Raw genomic sequence first — 25190 nt, forward strand, 5'->3', positions numbered from 1 at the left:
TGAACAGACCCAGTTGCAAAAATGGTTATAAACTTCTCTGAAAAAGCCCTGCTAGATTGGTGAGGCCTGACTCCTTTCTCAAAAGCTACACAGCCTCTTCCATTACTTTTGTATTTTCTGTCTTTGCAGCCCTTCTCTTGCCTCTGTGACCACCACATCCCTATTTAGGGGATTCCCTACTTAGGGCATTTCAATTTAGAAGGCTTATATAGCCGTATTAGATGTCTGTATAAGTATGTACATCACAGAATCACAGAATCTAAATTCTGTATATTTTAATACCGTTTATTTAATTTGTGCATTCTTCAAAATGAAGTATATGACTACATACATTAAGCAAAGACAACAAAGTTGATAGTTTTAAAATTGGTTGTTGGATTTATAAATCCTTTACATTTTGCATTCTCTTTTAAATGCTGTGTATGAGGGATGAAAATCAGCAATTTCTCTAATTTAGAATTCTTTCTCATGTGTTTGTTTATGCCTCAGCTCAGCAAAGCAGTTAAAGTTTAAGCATGTGATTTATTTTAATGCTATTAAGGTTTAAATGTCACACATGAGGGTCAAGTGAAGACTGGGACCCAGGCAAACCATCTTTCCTAATCAAATGCATTTCTGTATGTCTTTGTACTCTCTGTATAACTGCAACATGTAGCTGATGTTATAAAGCTGCTTAGAAACCCAAAGTATTGAAGTACTTTCTTCAACGTCCCCTGCTAGCCGAAAAGCTTCCTGACAATGCCCAGGGGTAGACCCTTGCTCCATCCTGTGCCAACAGCTTCCAAACCACCCCAGAAATTCAGTGGAAGCAGGCACCCCTGGATGGTTTGAACGTCGGATGTGGGGAGTGGGAACTGTGAAAATAAGCCACATTATTGGGGTTTTGAGCAGCATTTCTGTTTGCAGGAACTGTTCGCATTTATTTACATTTTCAATCTGTTCAAGAAGCTTCCTTGTATTTTACAATCAATGGAGCTATTTCCTACGGTAAACTTGCAATCCAGTTTAATGCAAGCCTTTAGGTTTGCTTCCCCAGAGGACACTGGAGATAGACAGAAAACATACAGGTTTCCATTGAAGTTCCCTTCAAGCCCTAACCTCCCCTCCTAGATACAATCACAACTGGATGTTTAATGACAAAATTCCTGTAGGGCCCTCCATAGCAAGTAGCTGACTCCCAGAAATGCCAATATTCATAGGACCCAACCAAGCAGAGCTCACTTCTGCCCAAATGGTGAACAAAGCCTGTTAATGACCATGATGGTGTTTAACTAGTTGTCTGTTATATTTTATATCACATAAACAGAAACTGCATTTATACAACCACATTGACAGGATGAGCAATGGTGTTTACTGTCTCTTTACTGTCATACCCCATTGAGACTACCAAACTCTTCAAGGTCATGGTGGATTTTAGTTGTAGGACCGTTATAAAAGGCTGGAAGAATACTACGGCTATGAGCTACAACAACAAAATATCCTTCAAAATACCTGTGGTTATTTTGATTAATGCATACTTGAGTTTTAAACAAATATATGTTATTTCCTAATAGATGTTAGATGCTCCAGATACTGGTGGTGCAATACCTCTTTCATTTGATCTACAAACTAGTGTATATTTAGCTAGTTCATTATTAATAGAAAAAACGAGAGGTACTTGAAACAAAGTTCAGATCTGATTCTATTGCAAGGTTCAGGGCTGTTCAGATCTGGGAGCTTTGAGTAATTTCTAAACCAAAGCTGTAATAATCATCCCCATTCTGGTTTACAGATCACATTGTCCTACAGGCTGTGAACACAAAGTAGCAGGAAGGAAAATAAGCAAGGCTAACAATTCAATTTCTTAACAATAAATGGCTTATCTTTGTCAACAAAGCTGCAAAGAAAAAACATATTTTAACCAAAAACAATTTTAAAATTAGGGTACAGTGAAGACACCTGCTGCAACACTGTTGTCCATAATCTCAGATTTTTTCTGTTCTAATATTTTATGAAATTACATGGGGCCCCATTTGGAAAAGAAAAGGGGTAATCAAAGAAAGGATTTCTGTCCTTTAAGGGAGGGAAGGACAGAAATTCCTCAAACCTGCTCTGACTCTGCAGTGTATCACTAACTGTATGCGGGCTACAGCTAATCCACACAGCAGAACTAATCCTAGAAGAAGACACAGTAAATAAAGCAATGTCCCTAACTGGCATGATTCTTCCAATCTGTAAATTTGAGTCGCTGTGATAGCTGTTTCGCCACGGTCTAAACACAGTGAGTGACTTGTCAAAATGCAAAAATAGTAAGAGTGAAACAGAAGTGATATAAGCTTAGAAAGAACACTAAGAGAAGCTGACAACTGATTTTAAGTTGAAAGGTTAATCTGCTTGCTTTCAGTGACAGAGCCTCCGTCCTACCAGTAAGTGTAAATAGCATTTGCTTTAGAGACAGGCTTACTGCATTCTCTGTATTACCGTGCACTGAAGATGCTATTTTCTTATGAATCTGAAGGGGGTTTGTGTTCATTCAAATTATACCTGTATGGGCGAAAGCCCCATTTAAAACATGGAAAGCAGACTGGTTGGGTGAAACTTGACAGAAGCAGAACAAGGCACCAGTGTGTCCAGCTGCCCTGAACGCCAAAGTGTGAGTGTAGCTTTGAAAACCTTCCTCCAGATGCCATCTGACTACCTCCATCACAATCATATTTTTGCACAAATCAAGGATCAATATGTATTTTTCACCATTTGGAAATAAAAATGCCCAACGCCCCATTTTCAACTATATGGCCCTGTTGCTTAGTGCAGCTTTTGCAGAAATTTCACAAGCAGCTCCAAATGGCACAGTTTTACATATGATGCAACAAATGCAGATAATTTGATAACAGTGACCAGACTCTACACAATACAAAGTAAACAAACCTTGATTAAACACTCCCTACCACCCTTCTGATACATTGTGCTCACACTAAAATATACAGCAGTGTTTACAGCTGTATAAATCGGAGCCATTTCAATTTGGATTTAGTCAAAGAAATCAAGTGTAAGCACCCTCTTGCAAAGCTGTTAATGGTGCTACATTCAAACACTACCTATAGACTAATGCAAAAGGGAAAAAGAGCCAGTGATGATCGTTAGCAGCCTAGAGCAAGATTATTACCAAATGATTGTAATTATTTTAATATAGAGATGTTAAAATTGAATACATTCCTTCAAAAAAAATCTTAATCCCTGCATTGCTACGCTTGCCTTTTGTAGGAAAAAGATATGCTTCCCAAATACAAGTTTTCATATCCAGAAGCCCACTTGACAGGCATTCAGGGCATTAAATCCAGAATAGATGGATTTAGAGCTCTATGCTCATCAACCTGCCTTCCTTTTGATTACTGTACTAATATTCACTTCTCAAATCAATTAAAATGTTTCCTATACTGTCCATCACTAAATGAAGTCTGAGAATACAGATTAATTTTATAGCCTATCAAAAAGTTCAAAATACTCAGTTTTCATTGGAAAAGAGCAGATATGACCATTGGTTCCTTTCACATATATGCATATACATATACCAACCCACACATAATTCACAACCTTTCAGGAGCTAAATGTGCACTTGCTAAACAGCATGCATGCAATAAACTCAGAGAACTGCAATGACTAGTCAGTCCAACTGGATTTAAAAGCCTTACCTAAAAATAAGATCTGCATGAAAAATTTTTACACTTTGGCCAATGTTTATTTTACTTTTAGATCCTCACTTTACTTTCACATGCTCACTTTAAAACTGACAGGCATTTGATGGTAAAAAAAGAAAAAGAGGATGATTTTTCTCTCTTTAAGATCTATTGCTGCAAAATACTCTTGCATGATTATTGGTTGAATAGTTTCCATTCCCCACTCCTACAAGGACTGACACCGAGGGATTAAAACTGGCAGGTCTCATTAGTCCCGGGTAGCCCAACCTTAGCCTTAGCTAGTATCAGATTCCTCAGAAGAGGTGAAAAGAAGCACCACCTTTACAGAAATGCAGCCACTGAAATCAGAATGCATTGAATGAAGAAGGGAAAATTTCCTCTGTCACATATTCTTTTCAGGGTCAAAAAATAGACAAGTGAGATTTTAAATAAGTAACTCCTTCCAGGTAAGTACAGTCAAATTGTTCCCCAGCTGACAGACTGCCATCACATCCCACTGCTGCCAGCAGGGTCCACAGCTGTGACTCCAAAGGTGGCTCTGGGTTTGGAAAAACACGGTGTAGCAGAGAAGGCAATAATAATTACTTCAATAATTAGATTCAGTCTTGTGCTGTGTATCAAGAGCTTATCTGGAATTAGATGAGGCACCCAGGAGTGCCTTTACAGCTAGCTATTTTAGTGAATGGAGCAGCCAAATATCCTCTTCTTGAAACAGTGGAAGAGCAATCACACTTTTTCCTGTCTCAATGAATTTAAAATGCACTGCAAATCAAGAAGAAAAAGAGAACGACCGAAGAAAAGCAGCAAAAGGGATGGAATAACAGTATCCATCACGGGGACACGTGTTCAATACTGCCCAATTTTTTTGCCGCAGAAAGGATGCTCTATACCTTAATAAGGGAGGCAGATTTTTTGCCCAGGTAAGCCATAAGGAGGGCTGAGACAGGGGCCCCTGACCTGCACAGCTTGAGGAAGTGAAGCCAAGACACGGCTGGTTGGGGAAGACCGACACAAGACAGAGGTGACACAGCAATCCTGCCCATTTCCATAGAGGCAGAAGAACTGGCTTGGCAGGCAGGAGCTCTCACACCTTTTAAATTATTACAAGACTGTTTCTTAGCACTCTCATAGCTCAGTCCCCAGGGACCATGCACAGTCCCTTCCCTCTTGCTCTCTTATTAGAAACATAAAGTCACTACTTGAGACAAAGGACAGTGAAATGAAATTGTCACTAGGTTGAGTATACCGAGTGAAAAAGTTTTTAAAGATAACAAGACAATGTTCCCAAAAACATTGCACCATGTCTCAAAATTATTTTACCATTAATCAATTTCCTGGCAGCCACTTGTCTGAGCGAAAGAGAGGAGCTGCATGGACAAGAAGAAAGCAAGCAAATGGCATTTTTAACTGTGTGATGATCCCTTCTTTCCCCCAAGCATCTTGAAATAAAAGACACAAATACAGAGCACTTGGAGGCTTCAACAGCATCCAATGCATGTGCTTTTAATCATGACTGCACATGAACATCTGCCCTGAAATCTAGCCAGCAGGTTTTGGTGGACAAGAAAAGTACACATAGTAATTAGGAACTTAAGGAAGAGGCAGGCAGACTAATTAACTTTCCCCCATGCTTCCCATGTAGCACACCTTAGGGATTTAAAATTAGAGACCTGTATAATATGGGATGTTTTCAAGATTAAGAAGTCTGAAACTTGATTAGTTTTAGCTGCACAATGAAATCTGCTTCTTTGCTACAAGTTAGAAGGACTAAAATTGTTCAGTCCAAGAAAACAAGCTGCTGCAGCAGTGTCAAAGCCCTGACGTGTTCAGCCTGTGGTTCTCACATTCCTGTACAGCAAGAGAGCAAAAGCTGCCCTGTTAGACCCAACCTCCTTCATACTGCTGGCAGTTACAAGCTTGAGAGCAGTGGTGGATGGAGAGCTAGTAACGGTTTCAAGGCTGGCAGTGGCTACTTCCCTGAAAACAGCTTAGGAACCTCCCTAGTACTTCTGCATGGCGAAAAAACCCCCAAGAATTAACCTAGCCTTTGACAAAACTAGGGATTTTAGCTATTAGTGGCCATCTATTTCTGCAGCTTTCTGTGCACAGGCTGTGAACAGAGACAACAAAAAGAGAATGCACTACGGCTTACCTGAAACTAATACAGACTGTGTAGGTGCATACTGCAGCCTACAAGACTGCTGCCTGTTTCTCCAGGGGCTGCTATTAACGTAAGGGCCCAGGTCAGTCTGCAAGATGCACTGGTTAAAGCCTGAGTGCAAGAAAAACAACTGCCCAGCCTCCTGCAGTATTTTTCTAAACACTTCTTTTGGTGACATCTGTAGCATGTACAGGGGCCCTTATTTCTGCCCTGAAAAACAAATGAAAAGACACTTTTCAAAGTTTTTTTTAAATTTCAGATCGATTCAGCTGATTTCAGAGCCTCTGTAATTTGGAAGCGAAGTGCTGCCGCTGCAAGTCTCACCTGCCTGCAGATTCAGTTAGCATTTTTAAAGTACAGAACAGCTGTTACACACAAGGAGTCAATAGTGATTGTTGGTATCAGTAACGTTTCCTGCTTATCTCCGGCCTAAATCTGCAAATCAACTAAAAGATGCTTTCATTGGAGAGCAGCTACCCTGGAAGGCCGAAAGCCTAAGGCTCCACACAGCTCTGCCCCAGCCATTTCACCTTCCCTCTCCCCTTTCCCCTCCCACTGGCATTACACTGCCTTTCAGCTCAGGAAGACACAGGCACCTGGCTTCAGGATGAGGTCCTTGGATTTATATTATAGGGAGACAAAAGCTCGAAGGAAGGACTGCATCATAATTTACATTTAACACTTTAAATAACACACACAACACTCCTGCATCTAAAAGGCCACTGACTGTATGCGGATTATTTAGCACTATGCAGAGTAGCACTGCTTAGAACATGAGAACAGCTGAACTGGGGAAAAAAAAACCAACAAGGTTCAGTCAGCCTGCTGCCCTCTCTGGTAGCAGCCAATGTTGTGAGAAAGAATGGGAGAAACAGGGTCTCCTCCTTCACTGTACCTTCAGTACAGACATCAACAGACAAGGACTTTCTGAATACAACTTGCATTCGTATCACTGTTGGACAGCCTTTGCCAGACCTTTCTCCCATGCAGCAGTCCATCCTTTTTAAGTTTGTATTTGACCCTTGTCTCCAAAACATCTTGTGGTGCTGATTTCTTTTTATCTACTGTCCAGAAAAGTGTGTCTTTTTGTCTGAACCTGTTCTCTGGTTAGTGTTGATGCTCTGATACTCTGGTTATGCTATAAAAGCTGAATTGTTATTCTCTATAACATAATAGAGCATTATCTATAATGTAATATTATGGAGGAGAACTGTTCATCCTTTTTGTGCTGTTCATATATGTCTCTCATACTTTTCATTTTTCTTTCTAGAGACGACGATAGTTTTGTTGGTGGCTTCCACTTTAAATCACGACGGGACAATCTGATAAAACCTGGAACTAGCCTGGTTTGTGTCTGCATCGAATTCCAGAGAGTAGCTTGTACAGCATAAAGATTGGTTTCCTTTGATTAAACCAGTACTTTGTAACCCATATTACCTTGATACAGTAATACATGATGCAAAGACCTGCAGTTTCATGGAATCCTAAGACAGGCAAGATAACAAAAGGCAGAGCTGGAAAAGCAATGACACAACTCTGCTCTTCTCTTTTCCCAATTCAAATGAAAGCAAAAGGCACCCACAATTTTTCTCACAAAGTGAAATAAAATAGTAAAACAAAATACTCCAATCATTCACATTTTCTTGACTTTCTTGATATAAAAACCTTAAAAAACTAGTTTCTATCATTGCTTTAAATTTTAACTAAATGTTTATTCTTAATAGAACTCACCATTCTGTTATTTTCTATTCTAATTTCATCAAAATAAATCTTGTTTATACAAATCAACATTTCTCAATATCTTTCTTTCCTTAAATACTTGAAGAGCTAATTTACCTATAGAAACTCTTCTGCAATGCATTCTAAGTAAGAAAAAAACTCAAAACACACCCAAGATCAATACTTCTAATGTCAGAAGCAAAAGCACTGTGATCTCCAGATGCTACCAGAATATAGTATGCTCCAGCACCTGAGTCTGTGTCCTCAGTATACATGATAGCTCCTTTTGGACTAACTCTCTGATCCTATAAAACATGTTTAACAGTTCAAAATTATGTTAATCACTAAGGACCAGAAGAGACAAATAAAAGTATGTATATTAAAAGGGTAATCTAAACTGGATGGACAGGGTACTCAGGGAGTAAAACTGGAGGGATGTATAGAGTGAGGAACTACAGGGGTCTAAGGTTATTTGGTATTTCCATTATAGACCCAAACAATGGAGGAGAGACTTCCTCAGCCAAGAGATGTCACTAACCAGGGACATATAGCAGGGACACTGAGAACACAATAAGAATTTGTTAAGTGATCTTCACTGAGATACTTGAAAAAAACCCCAAGATGATCATCAGTAGGGGTAAGTATAAACTGCTACACCAAGAAAGGAAAAACCGAACTTCAGAGAAAAACCTGCTCCAAGAGGAAAGAAATAACCATGTCTCTGGGTTTATAACGGAAAGAAAAGAGAGTTAATGCACTTAAATTTCAGCAGGAAAGACGCAGGTTACATACTAGAAAAACCTCCCTAAGTACTCAGAATAGCACTGGGACAGACTGGCTGGTCTATAATGTTTCCATTATAGTAAGTCTTCAAGAACAGCACAAACAAACGTGAAAGAAATGACACAGGCATTGGCTAGACCATGTTGGAACCGAGGATGTTTAGAGGCTCTCTAGAGACCTTCTTGCCAGCTCTGTGGTTCTTTGAAATCTCGTCTGTTTGTATGCATTTCTGAAATAGCTCCTTAACAGACTACAGATCTTCTTTCTCTGGCGCTTGACTTGACCCGTGGTTACAGCCAAGTTCAGCCTGTGAGGCAAAGGGAAATTCAGGATCACTATTCCAAGTGATCCTTGCATGCACACATTAAACTAGACATCGAACTTTTGGAGTAATCTTGTTGCATTTCACAAACAGTCTAGAAGTAAGAAATTTACATCAGAAAAATGTCCTGCTCCTGAATATTTCGCATGAACAGCAATGTGTGTGTGCATGTGTAAAATACTGCTGAAAGTCCTTTCTCTAGAAACTTCCCATTTCGGGAGTACAAGGCATAAAGAATTTTCAAAAAATCACTTCTGTGACTCCACCGGTGCTAAGTTTGGTTTTCATTTCTTCATGTCTGCTCAGAGATGGGCAACTAAGCACTGAGGTTTCTCAGACTGCTCCCAGTACCTTCCACTGTCCTTTAGATGTTGTTGCTGTTGGTTTGGATTTGGGGAGGGGGAGAAGCTGGCAGGCAATCCAGACAACTCTTTTTTAGTTAAAACCACTTTAGGATTCTTCACAACAACCTCTGTTCTCAGATAATTTTAGTTTTTCTGTCTCATATCTCTAATTTACTTTCGTAAATTGCTTCAATAGCTTCCAGCCAGTGAGGTGTCTGTATGTTACACATCCCTGAGGGAATCTGGGATAGCTATAAAATGCCAATAGTCTGAACTCTTATGTTTTCGCTTGTAGGGATGGAGAATCTACCTTTTGAGAAACCAGGCTGCTCTACCTCTTTCCCCTGCACAATGCCACATTAATGGTTTTCAACTTCTTCCAATTTTAAAATCCAATAACATTTTCAAACACATGGATGATCCCAACCAACAACAGATGGATAATTAAGCTCACTGACAACAAACCTGCTCTCTTCTTAGTAGCAGATGAAGTTGTACATTTTTAGGACTAATCCACAATCCTTCAGGAGCCTGGAGACAAGAGTCTGAAAATCCCTGCTTTCAGCTATTTCTTTACTTTTAACTTTCTTTAAAAACAGCAGCAACAACTGCACAAATTCTGCTGTCCCAGAAGGTCATTGCTCAGGTTAAATATAGTTAATAGAACTGAACTGTTTTAAAATCCAGTTTAGCCAGCTAAGCAACAGGAAAACTGCCCATTTTCTTTGGTGGATTTCCAAGCCCTACATGGTGATTGAGACAGCACTCTGTCACAGGCACTGCAAACAGTCGAGAGCTGTGGACAGGCTGGCCCTGATGGATAGTAATTCCTAATTCAGTTTTCTGGCTCTTTGGATGGAGAATTTGAATAAACTGCTGCTCATGTTGAGGTGCATGCTTTGTCCTTGCAGACAGATTTGTTTACATGTCCCTAAAATATATCTGTAGAAAGCTTTTTCCACATACACTGCTATTTTCTTTACATGCATCCATAACATTTGATCAAGTAAAGCTGCTCTTGTGCTAAATTAATGCAACGTGTCTGATGATTTCAGCAGAAGATGGCCCAGCTTAATTGGGAAGGTATTGAAGACTCCTCTTTATTGCACCTTACAGACAAAAAGTAGCTCCTCAGCATCCCTCAGGTAACTTCTATCATTAGTGAAACCAAGGAAACATGAATTGTTCAGTGAGGATGGCAGCTGGTGTCAGAGCCACAGCAGTAACCCCGCAGTTTCTCTCTTGCATTTCTGTGCAGCCCACGACCCTTTCTTGAGGATGTGGCACTACAAAATACAAATGTATATTTGGTTTCTTTCACAGTTAGGTGTTTTTCTGTTGTCATGGCTGAACTGACTGGAATTATTGCATGAAAACACATATAATGTCACTGGAAAAACAGATATCTGGCAAAAAAAACTGGTGAAAAGAAACTGCCACTGAAACAATTTTGAACTTGCTCCTTTGAGGAAGATGTCTCTATAAATGATTTCCGAGCTTTGTATTTATTCAGCTATGTCTACTATCAAAAGCATTCTTCAGAAACCTCAGACATTTACACCTAAAATGTCACCTGCAAACGAAAGCGTGATGTGTTTGCTGCTTAAGGAAGGGGCAAGTTTTCCGAGTAATAGCTAAAGCTCTGTCACTAAAAAGCTTTCCAATCCTGGATCAAAACCATACTTGGTTCAAACCTCCAGTGTGCCCTGTGCAGTTAAGCTGTTTTTACAGCCTCCTTTCCACGTAAAACTTTAGACTGCTTGGGAAAAAGTGCTGTGGAAGTGCTATATTATTCACTATATTGCCTTTAATGAGTAATGAAAAAATAGTAAGAAAGTAATTGCTACGGTTTAAAAGTAACTCAGGTTTCTGGCTGGCAGCAGAGTCGGTGTGAAGGGGAACAAGTACTACTTATGGTATAGGAAGATGAAATTGAGGGTCATTTAAGTAAATGGGCCAAATACAAATTAATGGTACTGGATGGGCTGCATGAGTGAGCTGGCCAATGCCACTTAGAGGTTGCTTTCCATCATCTCAGAAAAGCTGTGGCCATCAGGGGAAGTCCCCAGTGAGTGGAAAAAGGCAAATGTTATGCCCGTTGTAAAATAAAAAGCAGCAGGATCCAGAGAACTGTAAGGCAGACAAACTAACCTCAGTCCCCAGGAAAATTACGGACTGGAGGGGTGGAATAAAAGTAGGTGGAAAACCGTTACAGAGTGTTGGGCTCAAAGGGCGCCATCAACAGCTAGATGTCTAACTGGTGGCTGATTATGAGTGGTGTGACCATCAAGGGTCAATGCCAGGCCAGCACCCTTTGCATCTTCAGCAATGACCCGGATGACAGAGAGGGCACATGTCCTCATTAACTTTGTGGAAGGAGCAGTTGTGGATGCTGGAAGGCAAAGATGCTGGAGCTCAAAATCTAGGACTGGCCTGACAAGGACCTCAGAAAATTTCAGCAAAGGCAAAACCAAAGTCCAGTACTGGAACTGGACAACTCACTGCAGCAGCATGGGCTGGAGGTGCACTGGCAGGGTAGCAACTCTGCAGAACAGGTCCTGAAGGCCCTTCTGGGCAAGGGACACCAGAGAGACCTTGTGGCAATGAAGGTAATGTATGGATTACGTTAACAACAGGGTAGCCAACAGGTCCAAGGAAGTGATTTTTTCTAAATCTTGCATCTTCTTTTGGGATTCCAGTTCGAGAAAGGCGTAAACAAGGTGGACAGAGTAGACTCACACTAACATAATCACCCTGGCCAGATGATCAGCTTGTTCTCATCGTTCTTCATCATTCCAATAGCAATTACATCAGCTGTGTTTTGTTGTAGTTTTAAACTTGATTCCAAACCACCAATGGAAACTCTGAATAGTTGAGGATGTACCAAGCCCTGAAGAATCCTATTAGAAACAGTCATCGTATGACTTCATGTAGGAAACTACTTGGAGAGCTGCAAGCCAGATCTTAAATCCATTTAACCTGTGTCCCTCCCATCAAGAGCAGCTTATGCATGGTCTTCCTGGAATGCTACAGAATGGTTTATTTTTTTATTCAGTTTTTAACACTGATGCCATTAGAGTTTGTTTTCCAGGAATGAAATCCACGAATCCAAACATATTTCAGCTGTTGTTCCTGATTGTTCTGGATCATTACACATTTGGTGAGACATTTCCCAACATTTCTGCACTATGAATGTGTCTTATTTTTCATACAGTCAAATTTAAAAAAGGTAAAAAAAAAAAGAAAAAAAGTGGAAAGAATCACATTTAACTTTCACACTTCCCCATTGGCAAACACTTTCCACTTCCAACTTCCTTACACAAATTAAACTCTCTATATTTTTTTCTGTTTACTTCATTATTTGCATGAGCTTCAGTGATGTCGGGGACAGTTCTAGGAATGAGGCTTAACTAACTTGTAGTTCCAAACTACATATTTAACATGTTAACACTGAGCTCTGTGTATTAATGTAGGACACTTGGTTTTTTAGGATCAACAAATGGCAAATGCTTCCATATGAAAATGCATATTCCCACCCACAGAAACAAAATTCAGCTTTCCTACACAGCAAACAATAGAGAATTAGTATTCCTCTCAGAGGCACAGCCAGAATAAAAACAACCACACCCCAAATCCCAATGAGATTCTCAGTTAGATATTTTCAGTGTTTCTTCTCTGAGACGGAACATATTCTCCTACTAACAAGGTGAGTGACAGGAGATATTTTATTGATGGTTTTTGATATGTTTAGGATTTTTGTGTGCTTACAGAAGGAACCTATTTAATAACAGAGTCTTTTACACCAATCTACCTCATAATTTTTTGAAGAGTAAGCATCCAAAAGTAAGGAAAAAATTCAACCTTACTGATATTCACAGAATGAACAGTGACAAAGTATCTTTAAGGGAAAGAAATCCACTAGACAAAAAGGGCAAGAATCATTAGAATTTGTGATTTTATTTTAAACATCTTAATTTAAGTTTTCATTACTAGATTAATAAGTTTATTTAGTATTTGTGCAGTGTTGAATGCACTTCAACAATTTTACTTCTTCTAGGATTCTAATAGCCAATCAGAATGTCAGTGCATCAAACTAATTTATTACAATATTAATACAAGATTATTCTAAATCTGCCTTGCGTCAGGTTTTTGAAAGACAAATTTAAGCGCTATGTAGTATCAGCTGCTTAATCCATGTGCTGTGATTCTTAGCTTGTGACCACTTAGCTCGTGACCACCAACAAAACATTGTCAAATAAACTGCATGAGATACTGAAGAAAAGAGAAAAACCAGGAATACAACAAGAAATTCAAGCTGCTCAGCAATGTATGATAGTGTTTTGCAAATATTTTTGGTTTCACAGTTCAAATTTCCTCTGGGATTGGCAAGTTAACGATAGTTCTGGTTTTTTAATTGTCATTAGGATTATCTAAATGTTGTAAAAACCAAAGACATGAGCTTTTGATAGTCAAAAACCTAGGCTGTTTGAAATGGGTGAGTCTTAAATGGGGAAGGAGACATTTCATTACGGAAAATGCTTGTAATATTTACTGGCAGATTCACAGATGTTTTAAGGCCAGCAAGATCCATTACCATCTAATCACACCTTCTGAATAACACATGGCAAAAACCCCTCACCTTTTATCTATTGCATATTGCCCAGCCCTCCTGCTTGAATTACCATTTACTTTTTGGAGGACACCCAAGTGCTGTTTTGCACATTCAAAATTATGGAGAATCCACCAAGTCTGCAAGGTGTTTCTGTAGCTCACTAACCTTATTGGAAGAAGGTGTTTGCTTTCTTCCACTTTGCATTTGTTTAGACTCAGGTAGACTCAATTGTTAATGGACTATTTTTTAAAACAATGAGAAATGTGCTGTAATTAGACAAATCTCTTCCCAGCCTAATATGTATGCTGCAGTTGAGTCAACACTTAACACAGTTTTGCATAAACGGAGAGAGATTTAACATCTCCCATTTCTCACTGTAAGGTATGATGATTTCTAGACTTTCAAGTCTTCCTGCAGTATTAAAACATACTACCAAAGAGTGGGTGCCCATAGTGAAGGCAGACTTCAGCAAGTTCATTCAGAAGTAGTCTTCATTTTTATCAAAATAATGTGGATGAGCACTTATGAAGTATTTGCTACAGTCATGAATTATTTTGCCCCAAAGATAACACATTCTTCTTGCCTTGACAAAACCACCCTGTCCCCTTGCATTAGACATGTACATGTCCTAATGAGAATTATATTACAGAAGCCCTCTTATTAAGCTACCAGTAAAATTTGCATTCAGGCACTGTGTCTAATCACCCAACTCCATCCCTCTCCCCAACAGTACTATCCTAGCTCAATATTTACATGATCTGTGTCTAGTCTAAATGAAATAAAAAAATCTGCAGTTCTGGTGTTTCCTGTTGATTATTAGAAGTAGCCCCATACTCTAATATGCCAAAACAAGACTCCAGCCCAAGTAGAACAAAGGCGAAAGGAATTTTATGTAAAGCATGGTCAAACTTGTCTGGTAGTCAAATATCACAATTAATAAGAAAACATACCATAATTTACAGACTACTCCTTTCATTAAATGATTAGTCTCAAAGACTTTAACAACTTTATTAAAAGCAAAAGAGTTCATATGAAAGGCTAATAAAAGATATTATGTTAAACTATGAGCCTTTTAAGGCATCCACCTTCATAAAAAGTTGCAGCATATTAGATTTATTACTCTAGAATAATTTCTAGTTTCAAAAGCCTATTTTTATGGAACAATGATAAATTAGTGCATAGATGAATTATTTTACAGATTAATACACACAGTTCCTTCTGCAATCAAGATTTTAAATGTTTCTAATAGCTGTAGCACTTACAGCAGGTTCTCTAAGTGCTAAGCAATTATAACTGTTCTCTTAGCATACTGGTTTAATTTAATACCTCCCAAGTTGCAGAAAATTTGACTTCTGCAGTGGAACATACTCATTCACTATATTTACTTTGGAATGATGAGATATTTAAAAGGAAAGGAATTACTTGGAAAAAACAATACAATACAAATCCTAATTATCACACAACAGTGCTGGTATTATCTCAGATCTATTGAGATCAAGACTCAGGCAAGACATAGGTGTATACCATAAGGCCCTTACACCTCACATCCACAAAAAACATAAATCAGCCCCATATTGGCTGGTGCTGGCAGTGTGCTTCAACGTATGTCCAGAGCAGTGAGAACTCAGAAAGTACAAAAATGTAGCACCTCGGGAGTAACTAAAATTATCGAAGTACTTATAACACGATCTATAAAGGTAGTTCTGTCAGTAGTGTTCAGAAGTTTTGTCCAACTTTCTGCTCCATGGGTGAGCAGGAGATATTTCACTTGTGTTAGTCAGTCAAATAACTAAGGCTCTCCACATGATACCGTACACTAATAGTCTGAGATCACAAATCACACAAATGTGACATATTAAAGTGAGAAAATCAAGTTTAATGTCTATTTTTAAGGAAAACTTTTTCTCTCTCCCTCATCTTGTGAGAAGGTCTTTGTCAAGTGCAATATCCCTTACCTGTGCGCAATCAAGGCAAAGCCTTTTCAGCTTCGGCCTGTGAAGTCCTAAACCATGTGAATCTGATTTTTCCTCTTTTTCTTTACAGTTTTTATTCTTTTGGCAATAAAAAGAGGCTTAGAAACTGGATCCAAAGAGTCTGCCCAAGCCTGTGGACAGTATAAAACAGGTACACTGAGGTGCAATGCCTCATGCATCACAGTGGAGTATCACGAGTATCACTTCCGAACAGATGACCCACTTATGGGAAATAGAGTTTTTATCCAATTCTTCATGCCCAGGTGGCAACCTCAAGTCAGGGAGTTTTCCCATTTCACACTTGCTCAAAAATGCCCCTGGCTGACACTGAGCAGAGGACCAGGCTTGGCTCAAGCATGCTGGCAGGCTCATACTGGACTTTGGTGCTACAAAGGATGATGGGGACAGAGGGATAAGGGGGGAGCATGCACCAGAAAAGGAATGGAACTGAAGGATTTAACTTCTTTTGTAATAAGAAAGGAAATAATGCATGTCAAAGCCTGGTGTCTAAGGCCAAAATACATCTTATTTTAAAGGAAGGTAATAAATAAGCACTATGAAAATATAAAAATGAGAGAAATGATATATGATAGTATTTGTTTGCCACCTCTGAGAAAATTACTAATAGATTGGGTTAGCAAATGAATTTTTGATTTCTGAAGAAACATTAAAGTTAGATGAACTACTGGTTTATTAGTTTCTGGAAGAATAATTCCTCCTCTTGTCTAATGTAACAAAAAAGCAAGACACCATCAGTGTGGAGACAGAAAGACACAACCAACCATCAAGGTTCAGAGTGACACTGTAAAAAAGGAGTTTCACCTTTAGGTCACTGGTTGAATTTTAAATAAGAGTTGCCACATGCCTTTGGGGAGTTGTTTGATGTCCTGGGTCAGCTTGATCTCAAATACAGCTCAGTTCCTAACAGAAAGTGTTCCCATCATAAGCACTGCAGCAACAGATAACCTCCCTGACGAATGCAGCAGAAAGGAGCATCCCTGAACCATCTCTCCTGGAAATACTGTCTCCAAGCAGCCTTCCCTCTGCAAAAATAGGACAGCACCTGTTTTCCTCTTCCCTAACATCTAAAGCTGAATTAATGTTCACTGGATACCATAATACAAATATAATCACTTTGTTTGCCTTTTTTACTTTCTGAAGGTTTGCAGGGAAGGCTGACTCGACCCCCGGTGCTATTACCTTAGGTACTAGTTTAAATCATGTTCAAAGCATCCTTGTGATCATCAGATACCTTGCTTTTTCAACAAAAATACCTGAGTGCTGGTATAACAGGGCTTGCTTAAGGGTTTTTTTAACCCTTTCAGATACTGAAGAAGCCTGTTGTGGAAAAGCACGCAAAGAAAGCAAACAAACCCAACCAACCTGTATTTGCAAATCTTGGCCAAACTTGACTAGAACTTACTGTTGAAAAGGAACAAATTTATGTGACACAGTTTAGATGTATCCCTAACTAAAAACAAATACGTAATTGAACGCTTAAAAAGAAAGCTGAGGAAGATAATTGCATAATTAATAAAGGAGCAGTCTTACGACCAATGGTCACCTCAAACTATAAAACCACAGGATAAAATACGACACCACAAAAACCTCATTTCACTTGATTTATGCTTCATGAAAAAGCAAACCGAATGTTACACAAATATTTTCAGTAGCTGAAAACTGGCTATCACTAGAAAAACACAGCTACAGACATTCCTCACTGCTGGGCTGAACTGTTCTCAAAATAATCCAATGTAAAGGCCACTGATGAAAATATTTCTAATACTTGGCAATCACAAAGCACTAAACTCCTGTTTGGTGCAGATCACTTTGCTCGTGTTTAGAGTTATTAGTTAAGCTTCAGTCAATGGTTCACAAAGCACTCTGAACTCTCCTGGCCTCCCTCATCCTAAAATCTCAGAATAGTCACTGCTGTTTTCTTGCAGATATGTTTAAGTAACTTTACAAATAGCATGTAATTGCCTGCCCATTAAAAATAAACATACTGGAAACAGCAGAGAATAAGGAGCCTGAGACATTTCGCCTGTCTCAGGAGCAGCTATGAACAGCTCTGAGAACACACATGCCGTTGCCCTCTGTGGACCTTTCAGACCGAAAGGAGCAGGAGGAACAGAATTTTAATAGCATCTAAAAAGGTGAATCCCAGAATCTGTTTAACACTAAAAAGGAGAAAAATTCTAGAGAAATTATGTCAGAAACCATTCTTACTGTTCAAGAAGTAAACCCTATTTTCTCTCACTGTTGCAGAAACAAAGCCACCAAGTGTATTTTCAAGAAAATATTTAAATAAAATTGATGAAGTGTCAACACTTGACTGCTTGTTTAAATTGGACCAAATTATAAAAGCTGTTACAGTGTGTTCAATTTGTTCCAATGTTATTATATACCATAAGGGCTCATTCGAGCAGTGAGGATACTGGGGACAAGGCATGAAGATTACAAGATGTCTCAGACTTCTCCCGGGTACAGCCAAAATTCTTTTAGTGGAGCTAATTCCTTCCCACTGGGGCTCAATGGGGAAAAAAAGAATCGCTGTTCCTTTATGCTGCAAGAACACTTTGTTATTTGCTTAACGGGAAGTTAAATGAACCAAAGCTTCAGACAGAAAAAAACCCCCACCATCAATTAATGTGCCAAATTTTTAATAGGAAAGCAGATCAGACTTATTTAAAAACTGAGGTCTCAGTTCTTGTGTATTTATGTTTTCCCAAGGTTGAGCTTGTAGTTTATGATACTTTTCATAGTTTATGGCTTCTGAGGAGTATGGGTGGCTATGGGAGAGGGCTCCCATTTCTGCCTTCTTCTTCTGAGTGTACTTTACACATGTAGTCCTGGTGAATCAAGAGGACCACGGCAAGCTGTAGCTGTTTATGTTCCAGGTGCACCTCAGCTGATGAAAACTGGTGTACAAGAGCTCATTACACACTGCCATCACAAGCACCACTCACGTATCAACTGAAAACAAGACATTTGAGTGTTAAATTTTTCCCTCTTCCATAGTCTGTCACACCAAGATGGGAAGCACAATGGAAGCCCCTGAGGATCATCTGTAAGTGCTCCCAACACTTTACCTAGGAAATAATTCTGATACATTCACATTTTCTAAACACAGGCTGAGTGGTGAGTTCTCATATTCCAGCTACAAAACAGATATGTTGGTCTGAAATTCTGAAGGATGATGCACGGCTACAGTCTCTCAACAGTTCTTATGGTCTCTCAACTCAACTGAGCACACGGCCCTAACACTCATGTAAGATGCACCCACAGAAAGAGGCACCTGCAGACACCTAGGTACCTGAGTGCACCCAATGTCACAGCTGTATGACATTGCACTGAACCACACGCACCTCACCCAGAAAGCAGCACACCAGCTGTAGATGAATCCCTGGCTGTTTAACAACATCCATTCATCCATACTTCTTGCCCAGCACAGATATTTTGCTTTGAAAATTAGACACCCATTTATTTATCTAGGCAGGCAACTTTATAGTAACTTTGTACACCCAGGTGAGTGAGAATCAAAGGGTTCTGACCATAAATAAGAAGCATATATTCTGTGACTCACTGCATCTTCCACAAGACCAGGTAAAAGACAAGGCAGTTAATAAAATAGTAAGAGATTCTAAGCATATAGTAGCTACTAGTAAAACTAGCATGAGCGATGCGCCAGTCTACTCCAGTCATAAAACACCAGAGAAAAAGAACCTTAAAATTTTAAAACCGATCATAATTTTTTAAATATCAGTGTTATGAAACTTTTATTTCTACTATTATTCAAGTGTGGAAACTACCATGGAAATTAACTAAGGCTTCACCCAAGCTGGCCTTTAACTGGGACTCTTGTGCTCTGCAAGCCCCCGTGCTAGTGTGGGGTCTCCTGCACCAGAGGGCTGCCAGCAGTGGATCTCTCTTGCAGCCTGCAATCCTCTTTGCCAACAAGCTGCTCCTCACTGGGAGCCAAATACAATATGCAAAAACCCCTCTCAAATAATTTCAAACTTTGCATAATTTTCCCCCTTTAGCACACGTTAATGCCCCATAACCTTTTAAATGTTATGCCTCTAAAAACATTGTTTCTTCAGCATATAAAACAGAAAGAAAAAGCCCTGTATTTCAAAGTAAAAATAATAATAATAATAAAAATAAAAAAATACTTCTTTTACATTGGAGAATTCTTCTCTGCCTTAGTTTACTATTTATAAACCACCAGTCTGGGATTAATTATTATAAATCCTTAAAGCTGAAAAGACGATTTTAGGCATGTTATGCTACGTATAATCTATACCATTATTAAACTGCAGCTCAAACGCACATTATGTCCTATTTCTGTTGGTCACCTTTTAGCACTTCCACATTTCACCTACACTGAATGTTACTCCTTGAGGGAAAGCATTTCTCACTGTTTTCAAAACACCAGACCACCCATCTGATGTGCCACTGCATGGAAGGAGCAGTGTCATCTGTAAAGCATGCTCACCGGGCACCCCGTCTCTCATCCAGTAGTCAATGTCTGTTCCATCTGCGCTGTCATAAACATCTGTAACATTGATGGGCTGCAGCAGAGTCATGATCTCTTTCACAATGTCCCGAGCTTTAGCACTGCCAGTAAATCCCAGTCCAGATGGCTTGAAGGTGCCCTCATCAGACTCCATGACGATATCAAAGTTGGATATATTTTCCTAAACGTGTAAGGAAAGAAGATACTGTTTTGTGATTGATATTTTTGGCACCATATACTGGATTCTAGATGTCAGTGTGAGCAAACTGTAACAAATCTGTTAAGAAGCAGAGAAATGCTTTCTGTGGTTGTATGTGTATAAGCATAAATGAAGTGACCTAATCTTTCTGTATGAGAACACTGAAATAGTTCAAGTTCAGTTCTGAGGCGTGAATATTCCATAGGAGTCACAACATGACTGGCCTGCTGTCCCCAAATACTTGCTTTAAGAATTCTGAAGTGTCACCCAGAAAGGCAAGCTATTACCACCGTATTTCAGTTTTTACTTGTAGCTCTCACTTTCTTCTCAGACCTGAAACTCAGAAATTCTGTCGCTGGGGGGAGGGTATGCAGCCTGGTTGACTTTAAAATTAGAGGTATTCAAAGCTCGCTTAGATTGTGAAGGCCATTCCCTTTAAAAAAACAGCTGCTGCCTCTTCAGAAACACATTATTTTCAATATACCATGTAGTCAACCCTGACTTTGGTTGGTCTGAAATACCAAGGTTGCTCCTGACCTGAAGGAATAATGTCTGTTTTAAGGGAGGTTGTACTTCCAAGGTAAGCCCTTACAGGAAACATGAAATTTTAAGATTTTGTGTACAAATGGCATAATAATAATGTGCTTTTCAAGTGCACTAAAGATTCTTTTTTGCTAAAAGAATAAAAAATTAGAATCCAGAGCCATTTATTTGCTTCCCATATGCCCCAAACACTCAGTCACAAAGGTTTAATTGGAATAAAATACTTAGGGACTTTACATGAAGGGAAGTCTCACTTTTTTTGAGAGGCACACAACTTTTTCACAACACAAAACAGTTCATGGACAGGTCAGGCAGAAAAAAACCCTGTATTTCAGACTCTTGAACGTGACTAAGAGAAGTCCATGCAGTTTTTACTCCTATACCCAGATCTCATTCCAGAATATTATGGCTGTCATGGGTTATTACACGAAAATCATTACAAGAGATATGTGATATTGGTGAGTAACAGATCCATGTCACTAACAGCTTATATAAGCCCACAAATCAGTAAAGAATTCTTTCACATTTTTCTGGATGTAAAACTAAATATCAACTACAGGTGGCTGTGAATGTGATATTCACATAAGTTTTCAGAAATTCTTTAAAGAATTTGCCAAGAACTGCATTTTATACTCTAATTTCCCAAAACTTTTCTCTTTGGGTGAAACAAGTTCTAACATACCAGAGGGTATTCATTTCTAACTTAGAAATACATCCAGCATTTAAAAAATTCCATACAAAATCTTTGCATACAATGAAGTAACCTTAAAATAACCAATCTACCTATCCACCCATCCAACTACTGGAAATCAAGGTGGAAATAACCAATATTGTCACCAAATTGGCAATTGCTATTTTTATACAATGAAAATAATCTTCAGTTTATAAAAGACTAAATGTAAATAATTAGGATATATGTGGTGTCTAGGCCTATCATCAAAAGCAGTATTACAGGTCATGAGTCTTAACATGAAATTGTGTCCATGGATCCTCTGAACACAGTGGGAGAGAAGCAGATCAAGAAAAGCATACTGCATGGTAAAAGGGACCAATGATGCTTCAAAGTCACAGCTACAACAGTAAGTGTCTCAAATGTAAATCTTTACATCACAAGCTCAGGGAGCAAGACTTAGGGAAGACAATACACATTTTGGTGGTGAATTGCCAATGAAAGCTAACTTAAGTTATGGTGAGCTCTGCATAAATACCACAATAGAAAACACTCAGAAACGGCCCCTTTGGCTGAGTCTTCAAAGCAGGACTTCTGCTCATTTTTAGAGAAGCTGCAGTAAGTAGGAGTGATAAGGCAAGTGGAAAGGACTATTCAGGGCAACAAGGTGAGAAGAGCAAGCACGGAAACAGTACAGATACTGAGAAGATATCTCACCTACCGCCCTGAAGAACAGAATTCCTAAGTTCCAAAACTTCATAAACTGCTAGTATAGCAGCATTACTGCAGTCTTCAGCTGTGTTTTCTCACATAAATGTTTGCATGTGTTTTTAATATGAAACTGAGGAAACAAACCACCCACGATACATTACACCATATTTTTGCTCTGTAAGAAAGCTGTTCAGCTCTGAGAACGTGCTAGAGTGGCATGAAAACAGGATGCCCTGGGGAGAGAAATTAGACTCATTGGGGGACAAAAAAGAAATAGGTCCCAACTACTTGAAGTACCATCTGTCCTTGAGAAAGCTTTTTCCCTATTTTGTCCACTAGAAGATAGGATTAATTATAAAACATTCACTGTCAAGTTTGGAAGTTGCAATCTTAAAAAAGGGAGTTAGGTTGGTTTCACCACACCCATTTTTATACATATATATTGGTGTTTCTACTTACACAGAAAGAAGTATGTACTGGAAAATATGCTATAGGGAAGGTGCTGTGTTGTCCTTTGATCTCTATGGTGCAGGAATAGCTGCCACTTAGCAAGGTGAGGTGAGACCATACATTGATCCCTTGACTAATTCAAGGGAACAGCACAACAAACCAGTACGATTTCATTAAGTAACTGCAGTCTCAGCTGTTTCCTCCATTTTCCCTCATTCATTCCTCACAGTGAATTTATCATTTAGAGAAGTATTTTAAATGCAGTACGCAATTTTTTCAGAAAGGAATCCCATTTGCTGTGCCACTTCTCTTAGTACATACCAGAAAATTAAAACTTGTTGATGTTAACCTGCTGCCTAATTCTCTGAGCATCACAATGGGCTTTTATCCTTTATCCTCCTATGACTCAGCCGCAGAAGAGGTCACGTCTCTTTATCTTATCATGTTCAGCTGTTCAACTGCACTTTTAAAATGAAATATTGCAATAAATACTGCATGGGAAAATTGGCTTTCTATAGCTTGCTATTTTCACTGAATATGCAAATAGGCACAATCCTTGCCAATACTTCTGGGTTTAATTTCTTTATTTTAATTCCTTTTATTTCTGTTTTCTCTATAAACAATCTATTTTTATCTCTTCTAAGCAAAACTAAAAATATGTGCTTCTCATCTCTAAGGCAAACACTTGAAAACATGAAATTACAGCAAAATCTTTTCATTCAAGAAAACAAACCCTTGCAACATGCACGACTGGTACTCCTATTGACAGGACACCTGTCCCATCTAGCGCAGACAAAGGAATTCCAAGGAGGTACACCCTACCCTACAGGTAGCTACTTAGTCAAAATCCCAACTGTTAATTCTTACCAAATGTTAAACTAGTGCACTCAAATTCATCAGACTCCACTTAGATTCTGGTGTGGAGCTGCAAAGCAAAGAATTTTAAGATTATTTTCAAAATTACGGGAATTTTCAACATCTCATGACTAATCTATTGAGTTGCTGATGGCTGATGGCAATTCCTCTTACCCAGCAAAAGCTGTGAGATACCTGAAAGGACAAGGGAGAGAACAGCTGTCCTAAAAGCCTTCAGCAATTTGGTGCTATTTAAAATAGAATGTTATTACTTGTCCAATAGCTCATTTACTGATTTGGGTTTTTTTTATTCCACTGAGAAAAATCGCCACTTTACATGGAAAATACTGAAGTTTATAATGGCAAAGCACTGTTCTTGACTAACGGTTAATTTGTTCCAGTGATAAGGGACATTAGTTAATCTGACAGTGCATTTTCAGCTTTCTGTTTGTGATTTACAGTTAACTTTAGGAAACACCAATACTTATATTCTTGCATTCCAGTATTTGACTCAGAGCAGTTGGGATTCAAGTATATGACGGTGACAGCCATGTTGCAGAACTTAAGGTGAAATGATGGTCATCCCACTTGCAGTACAAGAAGTGTATTTAAATCAACACCCAGCTTTGTCATGGTGGCACCTGAGACTACAGGAAAGACAAGAGAAAACACCAGAAACACCTAAGTGCATGTGACAGCTGGAAAAGAAAAAAATAAATCATATCCTCTAAGCATTTAATAATATATAAACATGGGGTAGTGTAATTTTGAGTTGCTGTTTAGGTTCAAGATTATTTAATGAAGCAAAACAGCATAAATGGAAACTAGAGAAAAACCACCAAAACAGCTGTTAGGAAGCAGAGATGCGCCAGCATCAAGTCATAATAACCACCAGCCACAAGCATGATCATACGGCTCACACTCTTTTCAAATGAACACAGGGAAAATCAGGAACACCGAGTTATACATTTCTGTAAATTACCCCATCATTATATGGGATAAAGCTGCTGTAAAGCTGAAGATTAGCACAATTTTTGATAGATGAAAAGGTATGGGTAAAGGGCTCATGCTTTTGTCAAAAGATGAAATATTTTTCTGCCACATTTTGTAGGAAAGCGGTCTGTAAAAAAGTCCAGATTTTATGTCTTGTTCTCTATCAGAGCTATAGAGTTCTGACCTCTGAGAAGCCAATGACAAAAACCCCAGCAACTTCAATAGTCCTGGAGCAGGATTTGGTCATGTATTTTTTCACATTTCACATAGTAAAAACATACTACTAGCATGTCCTGTCTTGTACAATACCGCTACTGTTTCCTCTGCAACCACTGGCCAGCACTCACAGAGATGACCATTCAGTATTGTAAGTTCTCTGGGATGACAGACAAGAAAAAGCAGACTGCTCTGAAGACAGCAGCAGGCTAAGGAAGGTATGCACCAGGTTACCTGAAGCCTTGTCTTGGGAGGTATTTTTTTTGACAAAAAGGAATACCAAAAAGAAGCGTTCTTCCTGGAAAATGTTCCATAACTTAAGCTTTTGCTGCTCAAATACAAGAGTATCAAAACGTTATGACTCTGAATGACTATCCCACTGCTGTCCTTTTTTGAAAGATTGCAGGTTTTCATCTGAAAACAGGCAACTGCCAAAATTAAAA

The 25190-nt window shown here is 38.9% G+C and overlaps 1 protein-coding gene across 4 annotated transcripts in view; it reads right to left on the reverse strand.

Moving 5' to 3' along the window:
* CPQ (carboxypeptidase Q) overlaps nt 1–25190 on the reverse strand; it is a 163725-nt gene that overhangs the window by 16084 nt on the left and 122451 nt on the right. For all 4 annotated transcript variants that reach the window (XM_055705657.1, XM_055705656.1, XM_027814217.2 and 1 more), the window contains one exon: nt 20090–20291. In XM_055705657.1, the coding sequence (XP_055561632.1) occupies nt 20090–20291 (202 nt within the window). The remainder of the gene's footprint in view (nt 1–20089; nt 20292–25190) is intronic.

The sequence above is a fragment of the Falco cherrug genome, chromosome 3 (genome assembly GCF_023634085.1).
Source record: "Falco cherrug isolate bFalChe1 chromosome 3, bFalChe1.pri, whole genome shotgun sequence".
Classification (NCBI taxonomy): Eukaryota; Metazoa; Chordata; class Aves; order Falconiformes; family Falconidae; genus Falco; species Falco cherrug.